Source organism: Clytia hemisphaerica, unplaced genomic scaffold (assembly GCF_902728285.1).
Source record: "Clytia hemisphaerica strain Z4C2 unplaced genomic scaffold, Clytia hemisphaerica genome assembly, whole genome shotgun sequence".
Classification (NCBI taxonomy): Eukaryota; Metazoa; Cnidaria; class Hydrozoa; order Leptothecata; family Clytiidae; genus Clytia; species Clytia hemisphaerica.
This window is the reverse complement of record NW_027104384.1, coordinates 587,464-607,013: the sequence shown is the minus strand read 5'-3', so window position 1 is coordinate 607,013 and position 19,550 is coordinate 587,464. Positions and strand designations below refer to the sequence as shown.

The window sequence follows — 19,550 nt, the reverse complement described above, 5'->3', positions numbered from 1 at the left end:
ATTGGCCGTAGTTAGGTAGCAAATCCTACCTAGGTCGCGTGACATTACAATAGAATTTCAGCGTTTGACCAATAAGAAGCTTCGCATGTTTTCGAAAACAATAGCAGTATTATTTTTTGCGATATTCACTTTGTTTTGCTTGGAAGAGCTTAAACAAAGCAAGACATCTAGTACTTCTTTCTTTACATAAATCTGTGTTTATTACATGTTTGTTGTTCTTATAAAGTAGTTCCAAATTACACTTGTAGTAACACTGTAAAAATATCAAATTCGTTGCTATGAAAATGACAATAATCGTTTACACAAAAATATTGTTGCCTGAGAGTGTTAATCACGAATAATACAAATTCTAGGAACATGACATTTTTGGCATTATAGCTCAAAAAGGGGGAAAGCTATCATAAAATAGTAAAAAAGGCTTCAAGCATGCAGTAACACGATTGACCTAACATAATTTGTTTGCGAAAATGTACTTTGTTTAGCTTGCTCTTAACTTGTCTAAATACATCTTGTATACTACGAAGCATTAAAGTTAACTTTGTAACCCTCGCTGATCGATCGTGTTAAAGAAGCAGCTTTTACGTTAAAAGAATATTTTCAGAACATTAATAAAAAAAATGGATGTAATAACGAAAACCGTTCATCAGCTGGATAACAGTATGCTATCAGCGGTCATAGATAGTGTAGATACCAATATTAATTTTCCAGTACCAAATTCAGTTTATTATTATATTGTACTTGTAATGATGTTTTTGATAATACCCAAGCGTAAAGATGATGATCCGTTTTGGGTAACTCTTGTGGAAACATTCAAAGTCACAATTTTGATTATTTCTTTGTAAGTAAAAATTGTTTATTTTTTCTTCGTATCTATAGCTACTACAAGTAGACCCAGTTAACTTGCTCTAATTCGAACCTTTATTATTCGAATGTCTCTGTAATTCGAACTAAAATGTTGGTCAGCTCAACTGAAAAAAGTGGCTCAAATTAATCTCAGTAATTCGAATCTTTCTCCGAAATAGACTTTTTGACTCCAAATGTAGCTCGTGACAACGAAGGGAGTTGCCTTCAACGGGCCTACGCATAGTGTGCAGAGGGCTCTGAACCCCCCTTTTTATTTCATCCCCACTATATGTGTATCCCCGACTATTTTAAAAATTTTTCGACTCCGCACTATTTTCAGCAGCAATCCACCAGTCATAAATTTGTAGTCAAAATTATAAGAAAAAAGAGGCGAAAATTCAGCTATCTACACTTCTTTTTTAGTTGTCCAAATATCTAAATCAATATAAAATATGATAGATATTGTGACCAAAAGTTGTTATCCCCCTATTTTTACTTGACCCCTCCGTAAAATCTCAAACCCCAATTTTAGGGGGTATAAAGCACTTCTGGAAAAGTTGGATTCGCCACCCTTAAAAAGGGGAGGGGGGTTCACACTATGCTTCGGCTAACCGGTAATAAAAACAGATCAATTCTGCGCAAAAAGATATTGACTTAACATCTAGATGGAAAAAATGTCCTCTAAGGGATAAGTATGCCTTGCATAGAAAGAGACGGAGAAACCCCGTCCGTTACCACCTACTACTAGAGTGTATTTTTGTGTGTAGTTTTCCACGGCAATGAATTTTGAAATTTCCGTAGATTTCAGGACTACAAAACAAACAATCCTTCATCGCTAGTCACGGGGTATCTAAGGATTTAACCAAACTCTTATAACTGTTACAACTTGAAAAAGACACGTAAGAGGTCGAAATATTGTTAAAAGCGAGATTATGTATCTGGAATTCTCTACGGCTACGGTTGAAGTGGCGAGGGTAATGGCGAGTAAGGTAAGTAATGGCGAGTGAAAGCAAGTTCGATATTTGACGAACGGTATTATTTCGACTTTGCTTCTGCGGTGTTTTGGTGTTTTTCCCGTACAAAGCAAAGTAGACAACGACATGTCGCCTTTGGTGACGACCCGTACGGGCAGCCCCGCAACCGTAGCCGTAGAATATCTCCGATACATAATCTCGCTAAAGAAAAAATGTGTTATGTTTTATTTTGATTTGGTTACACAGAGAGAAGCTAACCCCCCGATATCATCGGACCGGACCCTACCTCAGGATAGTTTCCTATACCCATAGATAGAGAAATCACAGCGCTTACCAGACACTACATGATACTAAACTCAATGCTAAGTCCCTAACATAGTGTGCAGAGGGGTCTGGACCCCCCCATTAATATTTCATCCCCCCTATAAAGGTATCCCCCCTATTTTTTTGATCCCGCACCATTTACAGGGGTCCGAGCCCCTTCGAACACAACATTCAAACGTTTTTGTTCAAACACAAAATGCGAACATTTTTATTGGCAATAGTTAAAAAACAAGGAAAAACAAAATCTGATTCAAAACAGAGTGCAGTGAGAATAAATCAGATAAGTCGAAATTATGTGATATTAAATTTTATTGACTTAAATCAACATATAACATAAAGAAAAAAAAAATTTTAACCAAAAAGTTACTATCCCCTCTATTTTTATTTGACCCCCCCCCCTATAAAGCCTTCCTTGAAAACTCGGACCCCCCCCCCTTAAAAAAGGGGGGGGTTCATATTATGCCTAAGCTTTTAAAAGGCAACCTATACTCGATGTGGTGTTTAAAACATTTCAAAAGTGACCAACTTTAGAAGCCCTAACGTAATATCACTAAATCTTTTTATATTTGACAGGTTCAAGGCAAAGGCAAGCTACAGTAAACTCAACTCAGCTTATGGGATGTCACTCAAGAATTACGAAGAATTGAAAAACGATTTGCATAACATTGAACTAAAACACGACAACCAACAATACAAAAATTACAAAGTAAAATATGAACAACTCAAAATTGCTTTTGTTCGGTTGAGAGAAAAACATCTGAGAATGACCCAGGAGAATAATAATACCAAGAAAGTCGAGAATGTCTTTGGGCTAACATCGGAGGATATTATGACGATGGATTGCCAAACGCTTAGAATTGGATTTGAAATCCTGCAGGGAAAGTATACGACATTGTACGAGGAAAACAAGGAATGTATTTCATTACTCACGGGTCAAATAGAGCAAGTAAAAAGAAATTCTGCCGAAAATCGGAAACAGGTAGAGCAAAACAGAAAGAATCTCGAAAAACAGAAACAAATTGCTAAAGAAAACACGGAAAAGATTGAAAAAGCCCAAAAAGAGAACCAAAAAAGAATGTTTGAAATCAAAGAAAAATCTGCCGCTATGAAAACAAAATATTTAGAATTGGTTGAAGTTAATCGAAAGTGTATGAAAGCTAACTCCAAAGCCAAACATAAAGCTAATATGAAACAATTGGACCATGAATGTAAAGGGCTCAAAGAAAATCTTGAAAAGTTGAAAAGTCAGCATGCAAAACTCATTGCAGATATGGAAAGAAATCATACAAAATATAATGAAATGCGACAAGACTTGTCAACTTGTAATACTTCACTTGAAACTTTGAAAGATAAATGTAAAAAATTGATGGAACAACGGAAGAAATTTTGGGAAATCGAGACAGAATTTCAAAACGTACATGATTCACTGAAACAAGAAAGTCAAAAATTCCAAACCATGATCAAAAAGAAACTTGACTTTGTTGCTGCAAAGAAAATTACGAGAAAATGAACAAATTAATTAATCACCAAGGACTAGATAAAGACGTTTTTAAACGTTTTATTTTTACATGAGTGTTCCCATTTCATATCAGACACATATTTCATATCAGGACAGTGTCTACCTTTTGTTATTATAAGCAAAAAAATGTTTTTCTTTTGCTCTTTCTGACCAATCTTGCTCCCCATCCGTATCAATCCAATGTGAAAAAAACTTGTGAATTAAAATTGATGAGTAAGGAAACAATATCACTCTTATTTAAAAACAAAACCTTTAAAAAGAACATCCAAGAATTTTGAAGCCATCTACGTATTTGAGTTTTAAGTTAAAAAAATGTTCATAGCATGTTCATTTTTACAATTTTGTAATTATTTTTATCCATTTCCCTAGGAAATCGATTGTCTTAGAGTCCACAAATCCTTAAAATGTTCTTAGCTTGTTTAATTATTTTTAATTTTTCCCATCGAAGCATTATGCTCTTATATAGTTTGTTCTTATAAAAAAAATAGTTAAGTAGTACCCAAAGTCAGATGTATGAAAATAAATTTTATAAATTTTATAAGATTTTATAAATTCAAAATCACAGACACTTAAGGAGAGAGATTGGAAATTCGATAAGTTCTGTTCTTGAGGTTAGAACATATTAAATGAATTAATTTTGGCGTGGATTTAATTTGGCGATTGACAAAATTGAAATTTTTGGTGGGAATTTAATTTGGAGAATGATCAATTTTGCAAAATTTAGCGAGGGTTTAATTTGGCGAATGGGAGGGTTTTAGTCTCTGATAAACCAAAATATACGTGGTATTTTACTAAAAACTGATTATTCTCCATAGAATTTCTATCTTTAAAAAAATTCATTAATTTTGGCGGGGATTTAGTTTGGCGAATGGCCGATTTTTGAAATTTTGGCAGGGATTTAATTTGGCGATTTTTGACAAAATTCGCCAAATCTAATCCCGCAAAATTTATTCACTTAAGATAGGTAACTCGTCATCGCGTTCCGTGCCAAAAATACTGATGACGAGATATCTCGTATGCGCATTATGTTCCAAGTATACCGAAGAATTAAAATTCGTAAAATATTTTTTAAGTCCAGCTTCCAAAACAAAATTCAAAAATTACAAAAAAAGTTATTGTTTATTTCAATATAATTCCTGACCATTTTCTCTATGTAATTTTCTCTTGTAACTTTTAAGTTGTGTACTTCTTTTTCGCAGTCAGATACAAAAAATTAATATCATAATGGAAAAAAGAAGTAAAATTGTCAGAAAATGAAAAAATATTAATAGAAAGTCCTTTTAATGATGGATTTTTCCCAAATTCCATGTTTTTTTATTGACGAGTTATCTCGTCTCGCAGTCGTGAACCCCTAAAGTACTTTTTGCCGAGTTAGTTCGTCATTCAGTCTTTTTGGCACGGGTCGTAAAAACCAACCGCCTCCAAAGAAAGGCTCAATATTTTAAGAACAGTCTGTTCAAAAAGCCGCGGTATTTTTAGTCTGATTCGCAGACCTATACCTCCTATAAGAAACTTTTTTCGCTAGAGGATAAGCAGAAGCCTACGGTATTTTAGGCACGGAAAAATAAAAATAAACAGTCGTTAAAGGGTTAACTTGAGCTAAAAGTATTTTTAAAATAAAGTCAATATTTTTTTAATAAGAATAGTGCACTTTGAATGAGGTATTTTTAAGAAAGTGCCAAAGTTGAGGGTGAAATATTCTTAACGTATTGTTACTTTTTTAGATTTGACTTTTTTTCAAACATGAGAAATGACCAATTTGCAGAAACTTGCAACAACAATTTATCAAGCAATAGACGATATCGGCTTAAAAATTGTTCCATCCATTACTTTTTGCTTCATTATTTCTACTATGTCTGAATTACACGTTGTTTTTTCTTTATTAGAACACTTAAAATTTGGCTAAGCCTGGATGTGCTTATTTTTTAGCAATTTTCAGCCTAAAATTTTCTTAAATGCTCTAAATCGACAATACCATGCAAAATAAAGGGCACCTAAAATTGGTAAAATTTGGACAATATTGACTCTCGATTTAAGAAAATCCATCCCTAAGTTCGGTTAAAACTGCTTAAAAATAGGAAAAAATTGCATTTTCTTGTCATTTTTTTTTCAAATGGAGGCTGGGAATGTCCTTACGATGTTCTTAATTTTTCGACGAATTTCAGCCTAAATGTTCTTATAAACTGGGTTCTAATAAAAAACGTGTAGTCGTCTAGCTTGCTAGACTACCCAATGGGTAAACATAATAATCAACTCCTAGAATTTATTTTCCCGATTTCTAAAGAATGGTTATTAGGGATCAGATGTTTCTCTGTTGATGTTTAGAATCGATTAGTTTCGAAAAGTTGAAAATATCAATTGATTGAAAAACAAATTAGTCTTAATAATTAAAACAAAAAATTGGTGACCAAGTAGTAGAAACAAAAATTATTACTCATTTGAAAAAATTATCTAGTAAAAGAAAGTTTCGAGAGAACGCCAACCTGGATAAAAATTTTATATTTTGAATCTTCATATTTTTGTTCACCAAACATGATGGCCGTGATAATCATCTTTTTTGTCTCCTTGACATTACAATTTTACTATGTCATCAGTACTGAGGCTTCTATACTTGGGGTAATTATGAAAACCTTTTTGAAATTGTTGTTCTTTTTTAATATTGCGCGCATAATATTTTCACCTTTTACCGATCGACGGAGTTGTGCCTGCCGGGTCTCAAAATTTTGCCACTATGTGGGAATTATTTTTGAAAATTTTGTCAAGACCTACTTTTTACCTATGATTTAAATGATTTTCTCTTCCTCTTTCTGACCAATCTCGCTCCACACCTGTGTCAATTCAATATCAAAAAGCTGGTAAATTATAATTATTTTTAAATAAGAGCGATATCGTTTGCTTACTCATCAATTTTGATTTTCAAGCTTTCTGATATTGGATTGACAAGGATGTGGAGCAAGATTGGTTAGAAAATAGAAAAATGTCTGATATGAAACAGGAACACTTATGTAAAAATAAAACCTTTAAAGTCTTTCTGCTTAGTGCTCAGTAAGCAGTAATTCAAAAAAAAAGATTACTATGCAGAAAGATATAGGGAAAGAACCGGTTCCAAATAATTTGGTTATATTTTTAAGGTACCAGAAAACTATCACGGAGTGAAACCTTTGACGATTGTTGGTGATGAAGGTATCCTCTTATATTTTCTTAAACTTAAATTTTGCATCAGAAAATATTCAAGTTTTGGTATTGAAAAAGGCTCATTTCTTGAGACGTAAAACCTTTGAATAATCTGTCTCTCTGTCTCAGATGGAAGAAACTTCAGAGTTTAACTTATCAAATTTTTCTTCTTACATACAAGGTGAGCAGCCAACCAAAAACAATTTGAAGATGATCTTACCCGTTCTTTCGCCCGAATATCGATTGGATTACAATTTGCAAATTCATAGCATCGATACCGGAGATTGGTGCAAGTATATTGTTGCGACAAACTACAATAAGGAGACTGGAAATTTTGATTATTTTGTCCCCTCATTAGGTATACACCCTCAGTCAGCAGTTTTTGACTGTTTTTGAAGCCTTCGGATGCTCTTAAATTTTAAAAGTCTTAAGTCAAAAAGTGTTCTTAAGATGTTCTTATTTTTACCATTCTCATGCGAAATCGAGTGTATTAGAGTCCACAAAGTTCATAAAATGATCCTAACTTGTTTGTTATCAATATTTTGGCCATCGAAGTATGAAATATCTTCAAAAGAATTCAATTAGTCTTCAGCTAAAATAAAATTCAGAGTTTACATTGCATTTACATTTCTCTATAGACTTGACTCACTTGTTTTATAGGTATGAGAAGTTTCAGCAAAGATTTGGAGTTCGTGACTACTTTTAACAGACAAGATAAACATTTTTTTTACCACCCGGTACAAATGGGCGTCAAATATCACATTCGTATACAACAAACGTATACAGGTAACGGTTCATACCAATACACAGTTTTCATGGATGGCGTAAAAATACATACCGCCCTAAACAATAACGCCCAACAATTTCATAACCTCCACGTGTATATGACTCGAAGTATCGATAGTCCATGTAATGCCACCGTTAGCAAATTCAAAATCACAAACTTTTTGTAAAAACTTCAAATCCCAGATAAACTCTATTCATGCTTTTCGAGTTGTAGCCTAGATATCCAGACCGTAAACTGTCTATTTCACAGTCTAGTTTGTTATATTTTTGTCTACTGTTTACAGTCTGGTCTACCTAGATTGCCTGCCTGCGTCCAAATATGAGGATGCAAATAATGATAGGTCGATGCAAGCCCACTCGTGTTACAATTCAAGATGGTATATTACACACAGGATTTTGTTGCAAAACTTTGTTTATATTACGAGGATTTGTTGTTTAGTGAGCGGTTGTAACGAAAATAAAATCATGATAACTCGACTTCCATTGAATTTATTTTGGATTTCTTATTTGAAAATCTTCCAGCATTTTGATAATCATTTATCGTTAAACCTGAAATGTTTGTACCCTTATTTTGCTCTCCCAGTTCCTGCTTTCTATACCATCTTGGTATCATTATTTTTGATTGAGCCAAAAAAAGAAGATAGAACAAACATCAAAGCACTAGGAATGACTTTGTTGGTGTTTTCTGTGTAGTTATGATTAGCCAAGTTGTCAGTCAATCTACTCTTCAGTCTTCACTTTTCCATATTCTTCAATGTCTAAACAAAACCTTTTTCAATTATCCAGCTCTAACTTGTGGCTATACTTAAGCTCGGTCTATGTTAAGCTTCCTAGAATATGTACAGGGTGGTTTAGTCGCATCTTGCTTAGCTCAAGGTTTTAAATATTTCGGACTTGCACATAGTTTTGTTGTTGGTTTTGTTTTGTGGTGAAAGTGATGGCAGTGTTAGGAACAGGCAACTTGCTTGAGTTTTGGTTGGAGGTCGTTACCAACTGGTGGAATCGGTCTATGTGTAAGTGAATACTTAGACGATTAAAAGTACTGTAGGAAAAAGAATCGAAATATTTGATCAAAGTAACGTTTATTCTATTTTGTAGATTCAAAATGAAGGCAAGCTACGAAAGCCTCAATTCAGCTTATGAGAAGTCCCTTAAAAATTATGAAGAAGCAAAAATCATGATACACACTATGGAAATGAGACAATGTGACCAGCTAAACAAAAATTACCTGACAAAACAGGAGGGGGGGTACCAAGTCAGTGTACTGGACCATAGGGTACTAACTTGATTTTTGGATTTTTTTCCAAAAAATTAGACCACCACCCTTTTTAGTACACTGTACTAACTTTTTTTCACGGTCGGGCTTTGACACCACCCTTTTAGTACACTGTACTAACTTTTTTTCACGATCAGGGCTTTGACACCACCCTTTTAGTACACTGTACTAACTTTCTTCCACAGCCGGAGCTTTGATACCACCCTTTTAGTACACTGTACTGATGTTTTTCCACAACTAGATTTTTATTACCAACCTTTCAGTAAACTGTACTGACTTCTCCATGACCGGATTTTTGATACCACCCTTTTAGTACACTGTATTAGCTGTTTTTTCGATCAGATAAGTTTAGAGACCACCCCTTATAGTGCACTGTTCTAATTTCTTCTTGGCCAGATAAGTTTAATTGCCACCATATACAAAGGTTTTGAAGCATTTTGCTAAGAAAAGCACCAAATTATATAAAAGGAAAGATTTGAATATTAAAATACTTGAATCCTTATATACAGTAGTACAAACACTGAAACAATGAAACAGACAAAGCAAAGTCAATCAAATACAGTGAAATTAGCTGAAATTAGCACGTCAAAACACTCAAAACCAACTTTGAGTTATTTCCCTTCTTGTGACTTGATTTCTGGTTGTCTGGCAAGCTGTAGCAGTTTTTCTTTTTTGAAAAATAAAAATAAAAGACTTAACATTGTACACAAACTGAAATGGAAAATCTTTTATCAAATGTAATACTATACAAAATATATAAAAAGGTGCTTTTCCCGGGGGGGGGGGGCACTCCAGGTAAGTGACCTATCGGATGTGCGGCCCTTAAGGGTAGGTTTTTTGGACTTTGGAAAGTGCACTGTAAGGGTTGATTTGTGAGAAAGTGGGAAAAAGTGCACTGTAAGGGTGTAAAATTTTATAAAATACCAAATTTTGAGGTAAAAATTTGAGAAATTTCAAGAAATTTTGCCCTGAAAAGGGCAAAAAATTCGAAAAATTACACTATAAGGGTCGATTTTCAGCCAAATTTTTCCTGCACTGTAAGGGACCGATTTTTGAGACCTGATTTTTGCCCGAACATGCGGTGATTTCACTTATATACAGATTTTTTTTCAATTAACAACCCAACAAGGTTACTAAAAAACATAATACAATAGAGCGGATTTGTTTTTATAAAACTTGAAAGCTTCGATTCGAACGTTTACACATTTCAAATTCTTGTTGTTGCCATAATGTAGATAGGGCCTTAAAGAAAACGTAAACAAGATTGGACTTAAGGCCGGTCTCCACTTGCGCATGCTGTGACTCTGAAACAAATCCAATCAAGTAAACAGGGGGAAACATTGGGAGAAAATCAGTGTACCAATTTGTATAGCTTAACCAGCCTTGACTTGAAGGTCTCGGACCAGCTTGGACCTGGCAAATTAGGGATAATCGTCCCTCACATGACTAAAGGTTCAATCTCAAAATAAGTGTCTTGGAAAATTGGAAATCTCGCAATACTGTTCTGCCTTTGAGATTGGCCTTTCTGTCATATGAAAACATCGACTATTCCTCTACATGAAAAAAGGGCAATCTCAATCTCAAAGATGACCACCACAGTAAAACTCTAAATTTCATAAGGTATTAATTTTGAGATTAAACCTTAAGTCATGTGAGGGACGAAATATACATGGGAATTCACTGGGTTTGTGTTTTTACCACTGAAATTAGTACAATGTACTAACTTCTCAGTGTGTATCAATTCAGAACACCACCCTTTTTAGTACAGTGTACTAACTTTTTCATTGTATTTTTCTCAGAGGACCACCCTTTTAGTACACTGTACTAACTTTTTCATTGAATTTTTCTCAGAGGACCACCCTTTTAGTACACTGTACTAATTCAATTTAACCTAAAAAATACACCACCCCACCAGCTATGGGCCAGTACACTGACTCGATACCCCCCTGGACAAAATATCAAACAGTCAAGAAAGGTTTCATCCAACTCAGAAAGAAATACGTGGAAGCAACCAAAGAGAAAAGAGAGTGCTGGCATAAAAATATTGAATTGGAAAAAGTTTTGAATGAGACAAAAACGAATGGTCAAATGTTCAGTGTTGCGTATAAAGTGATAAAAAGTAAGTACCCACAACTGCATAAAGATTGTATACAGAATCTGGAAGGAATCAGGAAAATGAAAACAAAGGAAACGACAAATGTTGGAATTGAACGACCAGCAAACGTGAGAGGTCGAACCAAATCAAATATAAATAAAATAGAAAGCACTCGTGAGGAATCATCAGCCAAAAAGAGGGAAGTATGTCTGAAATGGTTTAAAATGAGAATAGACCATGATGAATGTATAAAATCACTTGGAAACATAAGAGATCAATATTATGATTTAACAAAACAGATTGAAAAATGGAAAACATCCAAAAATCAACTCGAAAGTATAACTCGAACGACACAAGAGAAGTTACTTTCAGAGAGTAAAAGATTTCAAAATATGATTATAGAAAAACTTGATTTTGTTGATGAAAAATATAAGAAACAAACCGTTATGTAATTTTTGAAATAATTGTGTGACTGATTTCATTTAGCTTTTTTAGCCTTCATTGACTGAATTTTTTATAAAATCAATGGCAATGGTAAAATTTTTTTGAATTAGGATAAAAAGCATAAAATACCTCAATTTTTCTCTAAAAATAAGAACAAATATTTGAGGATTAAAAAACAAAAGCAGCCGAAATCTCCAACACGCATGATTTTACTGGGTTCTTAAAAAAAGTGCAAATAATAAGGCGAAGCATTTTACTTACTGATCTTTTAAATCTATCCATTGATGAAAACGACTTTAGAGAAATCTTGAATTCACACACTGCTTTATATATACCACGTAGACTTTAAGCTCTTTTATTGCCATTTTCATTTCAAAAGATTCTGACTAGTCTAGATCATAGTCTAGAAAGTATACAATCTATTTACATTCAATATCCCATATTTACATAAAGGTGATATTATGCTAAGAAAACTTTCTATGTTATGATGCTATGTTAAAAAGTTTATTAGTTGAGATTTTTGAAAGGACACAAATCATCAAGGTCGAGATGAATTTCATGCAATATTTAGTTGATCTTCATTTGACGAAAATTAGAAACCAAAGTCTGTGCAGCGGCCGGTTAGCTCAGTCGGTTAGAGCGTCGTGCTAATAACGCGAATGTCGTGGGTTCGACCCCCACACTGGCCATTCATTGTTCACACTTTGAGAATTTGAGAAACGAATTAAGACATTATCAAACCTGGAAAGTAAAGGAAATCGCAAAGTGTCATGAATTGAAGTGAGGCTATATATAACAAAGGCCATCACGGATTTGATGATTGTGAATTGTGTAAGTGCGATATACTCATAGGTCGAGGGTATTTTTGAAGTATGTTGAAAGAATTTTGGGTTCTCGTTAATGCGAGACTGACGCTATCAAAATCCTTGTTCCAGGAGAGGCTCGAACTCTCGACCTTCGCATTTCTTTGTCAGTACTGACTTATAAGTACGACGCTCTAACCGACTGTGCTACTGGAGCCTATTTTATGTGGAAGACTCAAGTGAACCTCACTCAACAACATGCATGAAGAATTATATTTTTGCGTGCTTTACGTTGCCAAAAAATACCTCTACAAATTGCTACATCGCCCTGATCGTATAGTGGTTAGTACATTGCGTTGTGGCCGCAATAACCCAGGTTCGAATCCTGGTCACGGCACGTTATTATACCTCATTCAGCGAACAAATGATGGAACCGGACGGATCCAAGATATATCAGTTGGGTTTGACGACAGCGGTATTCAGCAAGTGAATCAATCAATTCTTGGTGGATTTTGAGTTTTTTTGACGTGTTGGTGATATAATTATTTTTCTCAACCTCTTAAAAAATGAATTCGATACAAATTTTAATTGCATTAAATTATCCTGAAAGTGTTTTTCAATAAAAGTCTCTTCCATTCAAATAATTCGATCGTCGAGGATGTACATTTGAATTTGAGGTCATGGAACCTTTATCCTTAGGCGTCATTTATGTGCTATAGACCCGCAAATAAATAGACAAGCTGTTTCAAAGGTTTTGTAATAACATCCTTCGAAACTTACCCTTTTTTATTCCATAGGTTCAATGGAAACAATTCAATACTGAAGCTCGAGTGTAACATGCATAAACAAAAATATGAACTCATCAAATCAGAACTTGAAAATTTGGCATCGAATAACAAAATTGAACATGAAAAATGCTTGGTTGATCTCAACCAAAGCAAAGAAGATCATGTCAAACTTAATGCGAAACTTTTAGAAGCCATTAAAAATCACGATAGGATGGGGCAAGAGAGTAGGGAGTGTCTTAAGATGCAAGTCGACATTGGGCCGACAGATCAATAAAAATAACGATCTCATTAGTCTAGCAAGCTAGACGACTAATTTATACATAGTAGAAATAAAGCAAAAAGTAATGAATGGAACAATTTTAGTCGTCTAGAAACCTTTGTGCACTAACTCCAAACAAAAGAAAAGTGTCAATATTTGCGATTATAATTTTTTCCTGCTCAAAATAATTCTTGAGAAAAAAACATGTGTGGATTTGTGTATTGAAAGTTTTTCATTTGAGTTGATTTCGTTTTAAGAGTTTGTTGTTGCTTGATAAATTGTTTTCTCGCTACGCAAGTTTCTGCGTAGCTAGCCCCTGTATCTATAAGGCTGGAACACCGGATTCTTCCAGTCGTTTATACAAACTAAATCCCGTATTATTATTAGTATTGGTATTATTAGTATTACATGCATTATAAACGACTCCAGTTTACGATCTCATGGAAAAATGTCTTGACCATACGCCTACAAAGATTAAAAAAGGCGGAGGCTGGTTTGGTATAGTCCAAGTGAAACAACGGAAACAACCTATAACAAATATTGCGAGAATATTGTATCAGAGTATATACGCTTTAATAATAATATTAGAAAGAGTGCTCCAGGCCTACACCGTCTCATAGAAAGTGTTAAAGATGATAAAATCGGTAGAAAATAATAAACCGAATAAACTTGTTTGTAATTTTTAAGGATGTCATTTGATCAAGGGTAGTCATTCCCGTTCTATCAAGTATTGATTGATACCTTGATAGTTGATACATGGATCTACTATGCAATCCAAATAATTTATATATTTCCTAAAATTTTGTATGTTTTCGCAAGTAAATTCAAAATATTATTTTGAATAAATGCACCTTAAAACCACCAATGCACCATGAAAATCTTTCCGAAAAATATTTCTTCAAAATTCCCGCTTTTTAACGTACCTTTCAAATGACACCATCACACACACTTCCCCCTTTCATGAGGTCTTTTTTATTAAATTATTGATGATTTCCTGACATAATTTTTAATTGTCAAGAGGTATCTACCTACCTTGTCTATTTTTCAAAGCAACATCTTTCATGATGGTCATTGCACCAGTATCATCAACTCGTTTATGGCAAATATCCACAAATCGTTTGTGGTAACGATCCAATTCATTTTGTGGAATCAATTTCCTAATAACCAAAAATCCATTCTTCTCATAAAAATCACGTTGTTCTTTTGTTAAGAACTGATTGTTCACTGTGTATTTGTAACTCATTTTTCAATAACAATAGTTCTTTGTTTTGTACTGATTATGTCATTGTTTAATTTTAATTTTTTGTTTGTTTTTAAAATTTATTTGATTCACTATAAAAGAAAAAGAATACATCACCAATCTATATACTACAGCTTTTTTTGTCAATAATTTCCCTATCAAAAAATAGAATTTGAGCCAATTACATACAACAATTTCGAGACAGAGCCAGGATATCTGTTTTCGATAAAAAGCCTGATATTTTTTATAAATTAACCTGAGTCAGATAATTTTTGAAATTTAGTAATTATGTGGCCTTGCCAGGTTTTTTTAGTTTGTGAATTAGATACATTTATTTTTCAGAAGTCTAACCCATCTTCAAGATAAGAGAAGGTAAGAATTATTCATCTATCATACATACAAAAAATTAAAAATGAAAAAAAAATTTACGAAGAAGCTAAACAATAATAAAAATAATAAATCTTTCTTTACAGAATTATCTAGAAAAACAATTTAAAGAAATACTACACAATAGAAATAATAGTTTTAATTTTTCTTGTATTTATACTACTAAAACTAAATAATATCACTATATAAATTAAGCAATTAATGCATCAATAATGTGACCGCTTAAAAATCAAAAAGCTTTATATTCATTGGGAGAATTTAGCCTCCTCAAAATGCAAAGGAAATAATGCAGTTTAAAAATGTTGAAAAATGTTTCAAAAGGGATCAATACCAATGCTTGTGTTGTACGGATAAAATCAAAAATTTGTTGAATGAAATGGATCTAAAATCTTTTTTTTAATTCATGTTTCTTTTTAATACAGGTTTAAAAAGATTCCGCTAAAATTTTCTTTCTAGCTCTATAGCACAATCACCGCAAACTAGCCAAGTAATTTCTTGCCAACAGACATGACCGTTTTAATCAGCAAAAATTAATTCAATTACATGTATAACATTCATCTTTATTGGGTGATTTGCTGTTTCCATCTTCATCAAGATCTTCCACAAGCCCATGATACAAATTCATTAAACCTATAAAAAGTCATTAAAAAATATGAATAAGCATCGCAGCATACTTGTAACCAACAATACACCTATAATAAACCCTTAAAGCATTGAAAGAATGGGTTTACCAGAAAGAATTGGCGTCAAAATTCACAATGTTGTTGCATCGATTTTCTTACGGATACAGAATTTTGACGTAATTCCGTTCCTTTCTGGTAAACTACACTGAAAGCTGATTCAAAGCTCGATAGATGTATTGAGCAGGTGTACTATTTCTATCACATATCGTATCACCCATCCTGGCAGTAACCTGTTCTACTCTAAACAAGTCTAAAGAAGTATAAGATCTGCTTGGAAATTACTTTTTATACTACGATTCCAATATTAAAGCTCTCTATAAATTCAACATCAAAATAGGTTGTTATAACATACATTGAGTATCAAATTCATTAGTAAAAGCTAAGGGGGATCTGAAAGTTACATAAAACAGTCTGTTTTTGGAAAGTGAGGGTCAGGATTCTAGTCTTTGCAGTTATGTAGGGAATATCATGTGCTTAGACAACTAAATATTCTAGCAGAATTTTGTACTAATTGTTGACAATAACAATATGACAACCTTTGAAATATTTGACAGTTTTGACTTTGAGTTCATTTGTAGCTTCTTCGTCGCACACAAAGATAGTATTAGGATGTTGTTGGAATGCAGATACGGTCCACATGTGACTAATCCCTTCCTCTATGGCTTTGTGCAAGGCAAATGCTTTAGATTGTCCAGTAATCAATACCATGACCTGAAATGTTTTTGACATCATTGATCATAATATGAGATTGCAAGAAAAAAGAAAAGTATTATTTCATGAGGTCAATTCCTACTTCCTCTAGATAAAATGCTTCTTTGGTTATGATGATCATGTTATGTTGATTTAAAGTTTTTATTTTGAAATGTTCCTAAAACGTGGAAAAATGATGTTATTGAAAAAATTTCTTGCTGGGCCAGATAAATTTAATGATAAAAGTGAAAACTAGAAATTTAATTTTATTCATTATTAAAATTAGATTTCTAGTTTTCACTTTATTATAAAATGATGTTCTGATGAATAAAGGGCGTTTGGGTAAAAAATGGCTGATAATAGGGCAATTTTCAAATAGGGGAAAGGTTCATCTTTCATCTAGAAAAGGCGGGGTTAACCAAAGTACTTTGAACCTGGAGAAACATCCTAAAATTTTATTTCATTTTTCGAAGTGGACACTCCAAAATTCACATTCAAATGACACAAACCTCTTCAGCATCCATAACTGTTCCAACACCAACAGTACATGCCATCTTTGGTACTTTACTAATATCATTATCGAAGAAACGTGAATTGGCTACCACAGTCTCCATAGCTAGTGTTTTGACTCTGGTACGTGAAACCAAGGAGGATCCTGGTTCATTAAAAGCTATATGTCCATCTGGTCCAATACCTTTGAAAGAAAAATATAAAAAGAAATTTCAAAAGATAGCCTTAAATATATAAGGAGTTTGTGAGAAAAGTAACAAAAAAGTTAATAAAACATAGACCTTTTCCTACTGTAGACGGGATGTCATGTTGAGAAATTCAAAAATCTGGCATCAAAACAATGTTGAGAAAAAAATTAGTTCATACTTCATATAATAGTTATAGTTCATATAATAATTATGTATTAGTGTGTCATTGTCTTAATGCTGGAGACCCTTAATCCCACAGATTTTGCCCAGAAAAGAAGGTCTGATGCGTGGTACTTTAAAAATAATAATCAATGCAAGGCAGTGTGGACCCTGAATCAAACATTAATTAAGTTATACCTCCAACAAACAGATTAATTCCTCCAGCCTTTTTAATTTCCTCTTCATATCGGTCACATTCAGCACACAAATCTGCCGCATTACCGTCTAACAAGTTCACATTCTTTGGGTCAATATCAATGTGCTTGAAGAAGTTGGACCACATGTAGTAATGATAACTTTCTGGATGATCCCTTGGTAATCCACAGTACTCATCCATATTAAAAGTTTTGACATACTTAAATGAGAATTCACCATCTTGGTACATCTTGATCAAGGCCTTATACATTCCCAAAGGAGTACCCCCTATAGAAAAAAAATATATTGTGAAGATTTTCGAGCTTTTAACATTAAAAAAATACAACACCCTGAAATCTGATTGGCAGTATGAAAAACGAGCTGTACCAAGATTTGCTTGCAATCAGTTGTGTACAGTAAGTGACAACTTTTTGGGATTTGCTTTAAGTGCACCAACACTGCATGCACCATAATAGATAAGTATTAAGCCCCAAATCGGCAAATTTGTAGGAGTGTTCCTGGGACTGAAAGGGTCAAACAATGTCAATCTCATCTAATTTTGACAGCCTTCTTTTTGTTGGGAATAAAATGAGAGTTGGAATTGCTGTTGAAAACTACATTTCTTCACTTAGCGGTCAGAGAAAAAAAAAATTCTTTTGTCTGTCAGTGATTTAGACTTTCTTATTATTCAAAAGGGTGTCAAAATTATAAGAGGAATGTTGACATTAGACCAACATACGGTACTTGACATTTGTGTACGGTATTTAAGTTCTTACCTGTGGGTAATCCAAGAACAAAATGTTTGTTTTCATCAGGTTTGAACCTCTTGATCTTATTTCGGATATACTTGGCTGCCCAAGCACTGACATCATCATAGGAATCATGAATGACTAATCTCATGTTTTTAATTTTAATCTCCAAATATTAATTATTTTTGCTTAGTTATCTTATTTTTTTTGAATTTCCAAGACTTTCACTGCTTTGAAGCCTCGATTTTAATCAAGGAACACTGGGTATAAAATGAAAAAAAAGAAAGGTTAAAGAAATACCTTCAGTTAGCCACACTAGCGTTCCACCAAAATGTGTATATATACCAAAGACAAATGCTGCAAAAAAGCTAAATCTAAAGGTATGTAGTACATCGCACAATCGTTTTAGTATGTCACACGAGGCCAGTGCATAGTACCGTGAGTGGTCCTAAATCCGACAGCAATGCCTAATTCCGATGGGGTCTTTCAAAGATACAAACTAAAATAAAAACAAACCTTTCGCTGTGACGCAATGAAGATAGCAAAGTGTCAACTAAACTGAGAGATTTGATAGTACATTAAAATGATCAAATCAAATAGCATTTGTTGACGTTTTAAACAGGAACAACGAATTCAGAAAAAAAGGTAATTACTATAGTATGAAGAGGTAATTATTTTTTCAACTCCCACCGTGCGGGGTCCTAAATCCAACACCACTGCCTAATTCCGACCCCCCCAAATAACTGTTATGAAAAAAAATTCCATGTTTACAAACATTCCCTCTCCAAGTTGAACGATAAACTATTGCTAGAACTCTCGAAACAAAACATCTAAAGATAGCTGTAATGTCGTCAAGATGTCAATTAATGTAATTGAAAAGTGCGAATTGTAAAAATAATTACCTTTTATTCTGGATCAGTTGCTCATGTTTTAAAACGATAATAGTTTTGTAATAAAAGTGACTTGTGCGGGAAAAATACGAAACAACTTGGGCTGGTTTCCATCAAGAAACAAACAGACTAAATTGTAAAAATGGCGCAAAATTGAAAAAAGGGCGGATGCAGTAGCACTTTATTTGAATAACAAACATTGAATCAATGAGGCGGCAACTATCAATGCCCTCTTTGCCACCCATAAGTCCGGATGTTTATTTACAGAAGGCCAGCAATCAAGCCAAGTGCCAGTGTAAAGTAATAAAAACCAGGCTTGATTACGCAACGTTTCAAAATGAGCACGCTCGTACACAGACCTCTTTTATATTTTCGTGTGCTTTGGAAAATCAAAACATCTCATTACTTTTTATGATGCTGTTACTACTGTTGTCATTTATGACGTTGTGCATATTGCAATAAAAAAATATGTTTTGTTATAAGAAGTAATTATTGTTATTTGGTTCAATTGGTTCAGTGTATCAAATCTCTCAGTTTAGTTGACACTTTAGTATCTTTGTTGCGTCACAGCAAA

General features: G+C 33.6%; 4 protein-coding genes and 3 non-coding genes across 7 annotated transcripts in view; 4 read left to right on the top strand and 3 right to left on the bottom strand.

Moving 5' to 3' along the window:
- The window catches only part of LOC136819363 (phytanoyl-CoA dioxygenase, peroxisomal-like), a 29,301-nt gene extending 14,688 nt beyond the window's left edge, over positions 1-14,613 (bottom strand). The window contains exon 1 of the mRNA XM_067075599.1: positions 14,318-14,613. Coding sequence (XP_066931700.1) covers positions 14,318-14,528 — 211 coding nt within the window. The 5' untranslated portion in view covers positions 14,529-14,613. The remainder of the gene's footprint in view (positions 1-14,317) is intronic.
- Positions 563-4,233, top strand: LOC136819362 (polyamine-modulated factor 1-binding protein 1-like). Its single transcript, XM_067075598.1, has 2 exons — positions 563-838; positions 2,715-4,233. Exons 1-2 carry the CDS (start codon positions 618-620, stop codon positions 3,649-3,651), a joined length of 1,158 nt encoding a protein of 385 aa, XP_066931699.1. The 5' UTR covers positions 563-617; the 3' UTR covers positions 3,652-4,233.
- On the top strand, positions 6,119-8,188 carry LOC136819367 (uncharacterized). The gene is made up of 4 exons (XM_067075602.1): positions 6,119-6,276; positions 6,792-6,843; positions 7,016-7,192; positions 7,495-8,188. Exons 1-4 carry the CDS (start codon positions 6,193-6,195, stop codon positions 7,785-7,787), a joined length of 606 nt encoding a protein of 201 aa, XP_066931703.1. The 5' UTR covers positions 6,119-6,192; the 3' UTR covers positions 7,788-8,188.
- On the top strand, positions 12,051-12,124 carry Trnai-aau (transfer RNA isoleucine (anticodon AAU)). Its single transcript has one exon. It is a non-coding gene; the product is annotated as a tRNA-Ile (tRNA).
- Trnai-uau (transfer RNA isoleucine (anticodon UAU)) lies at positions 12,363-12,455 on the bottom strand. Its single transcript is given in 2 exon segments — positions 12,363-12,398; positions 12,418-12,455. It is a non-coding gene; the product is annotated as a tRNA-Ile (tRNA).
- Positions 12,564-12,635, top strand: Trnah-gug (transfer RNA histidin (anticodon GUG)). Its single transcript has one exon. It is a non-coding gene; the product is annotated as a tRNA-His (tRNA).
- Positions 14,614-15,077: 464 nt separating the features above from the next.
- LOC136819364 (glucosamine-6-phosphate isomerase 2-like) lies at positions 15,078-18,367 on the bottom strand. The gene is made up of 5 exons (XM_067075600.1): positions 18,114-18,367; positions 17,341-17,625; positions 16,795-16,979; positions 16,132-16,306; positions 15,078-15,542 (listed from the first exon to the last, which is right to left on the bottom strand). The coding sequence occupies exons 1-5, from the start codon at positions 18,235-18,237 to the stop codon at positions 15,448-15,450; spliced, it is 864 nt and encodes a 287-aa protein (XP_066931701.1). The 5' UTR covers positions 18,238-18,367; the 3' UTR covers positions 15,078-15,447.
- Between the last annotated feature and the right edge of the window lie 1,183 nt (positions 18,368-19,550).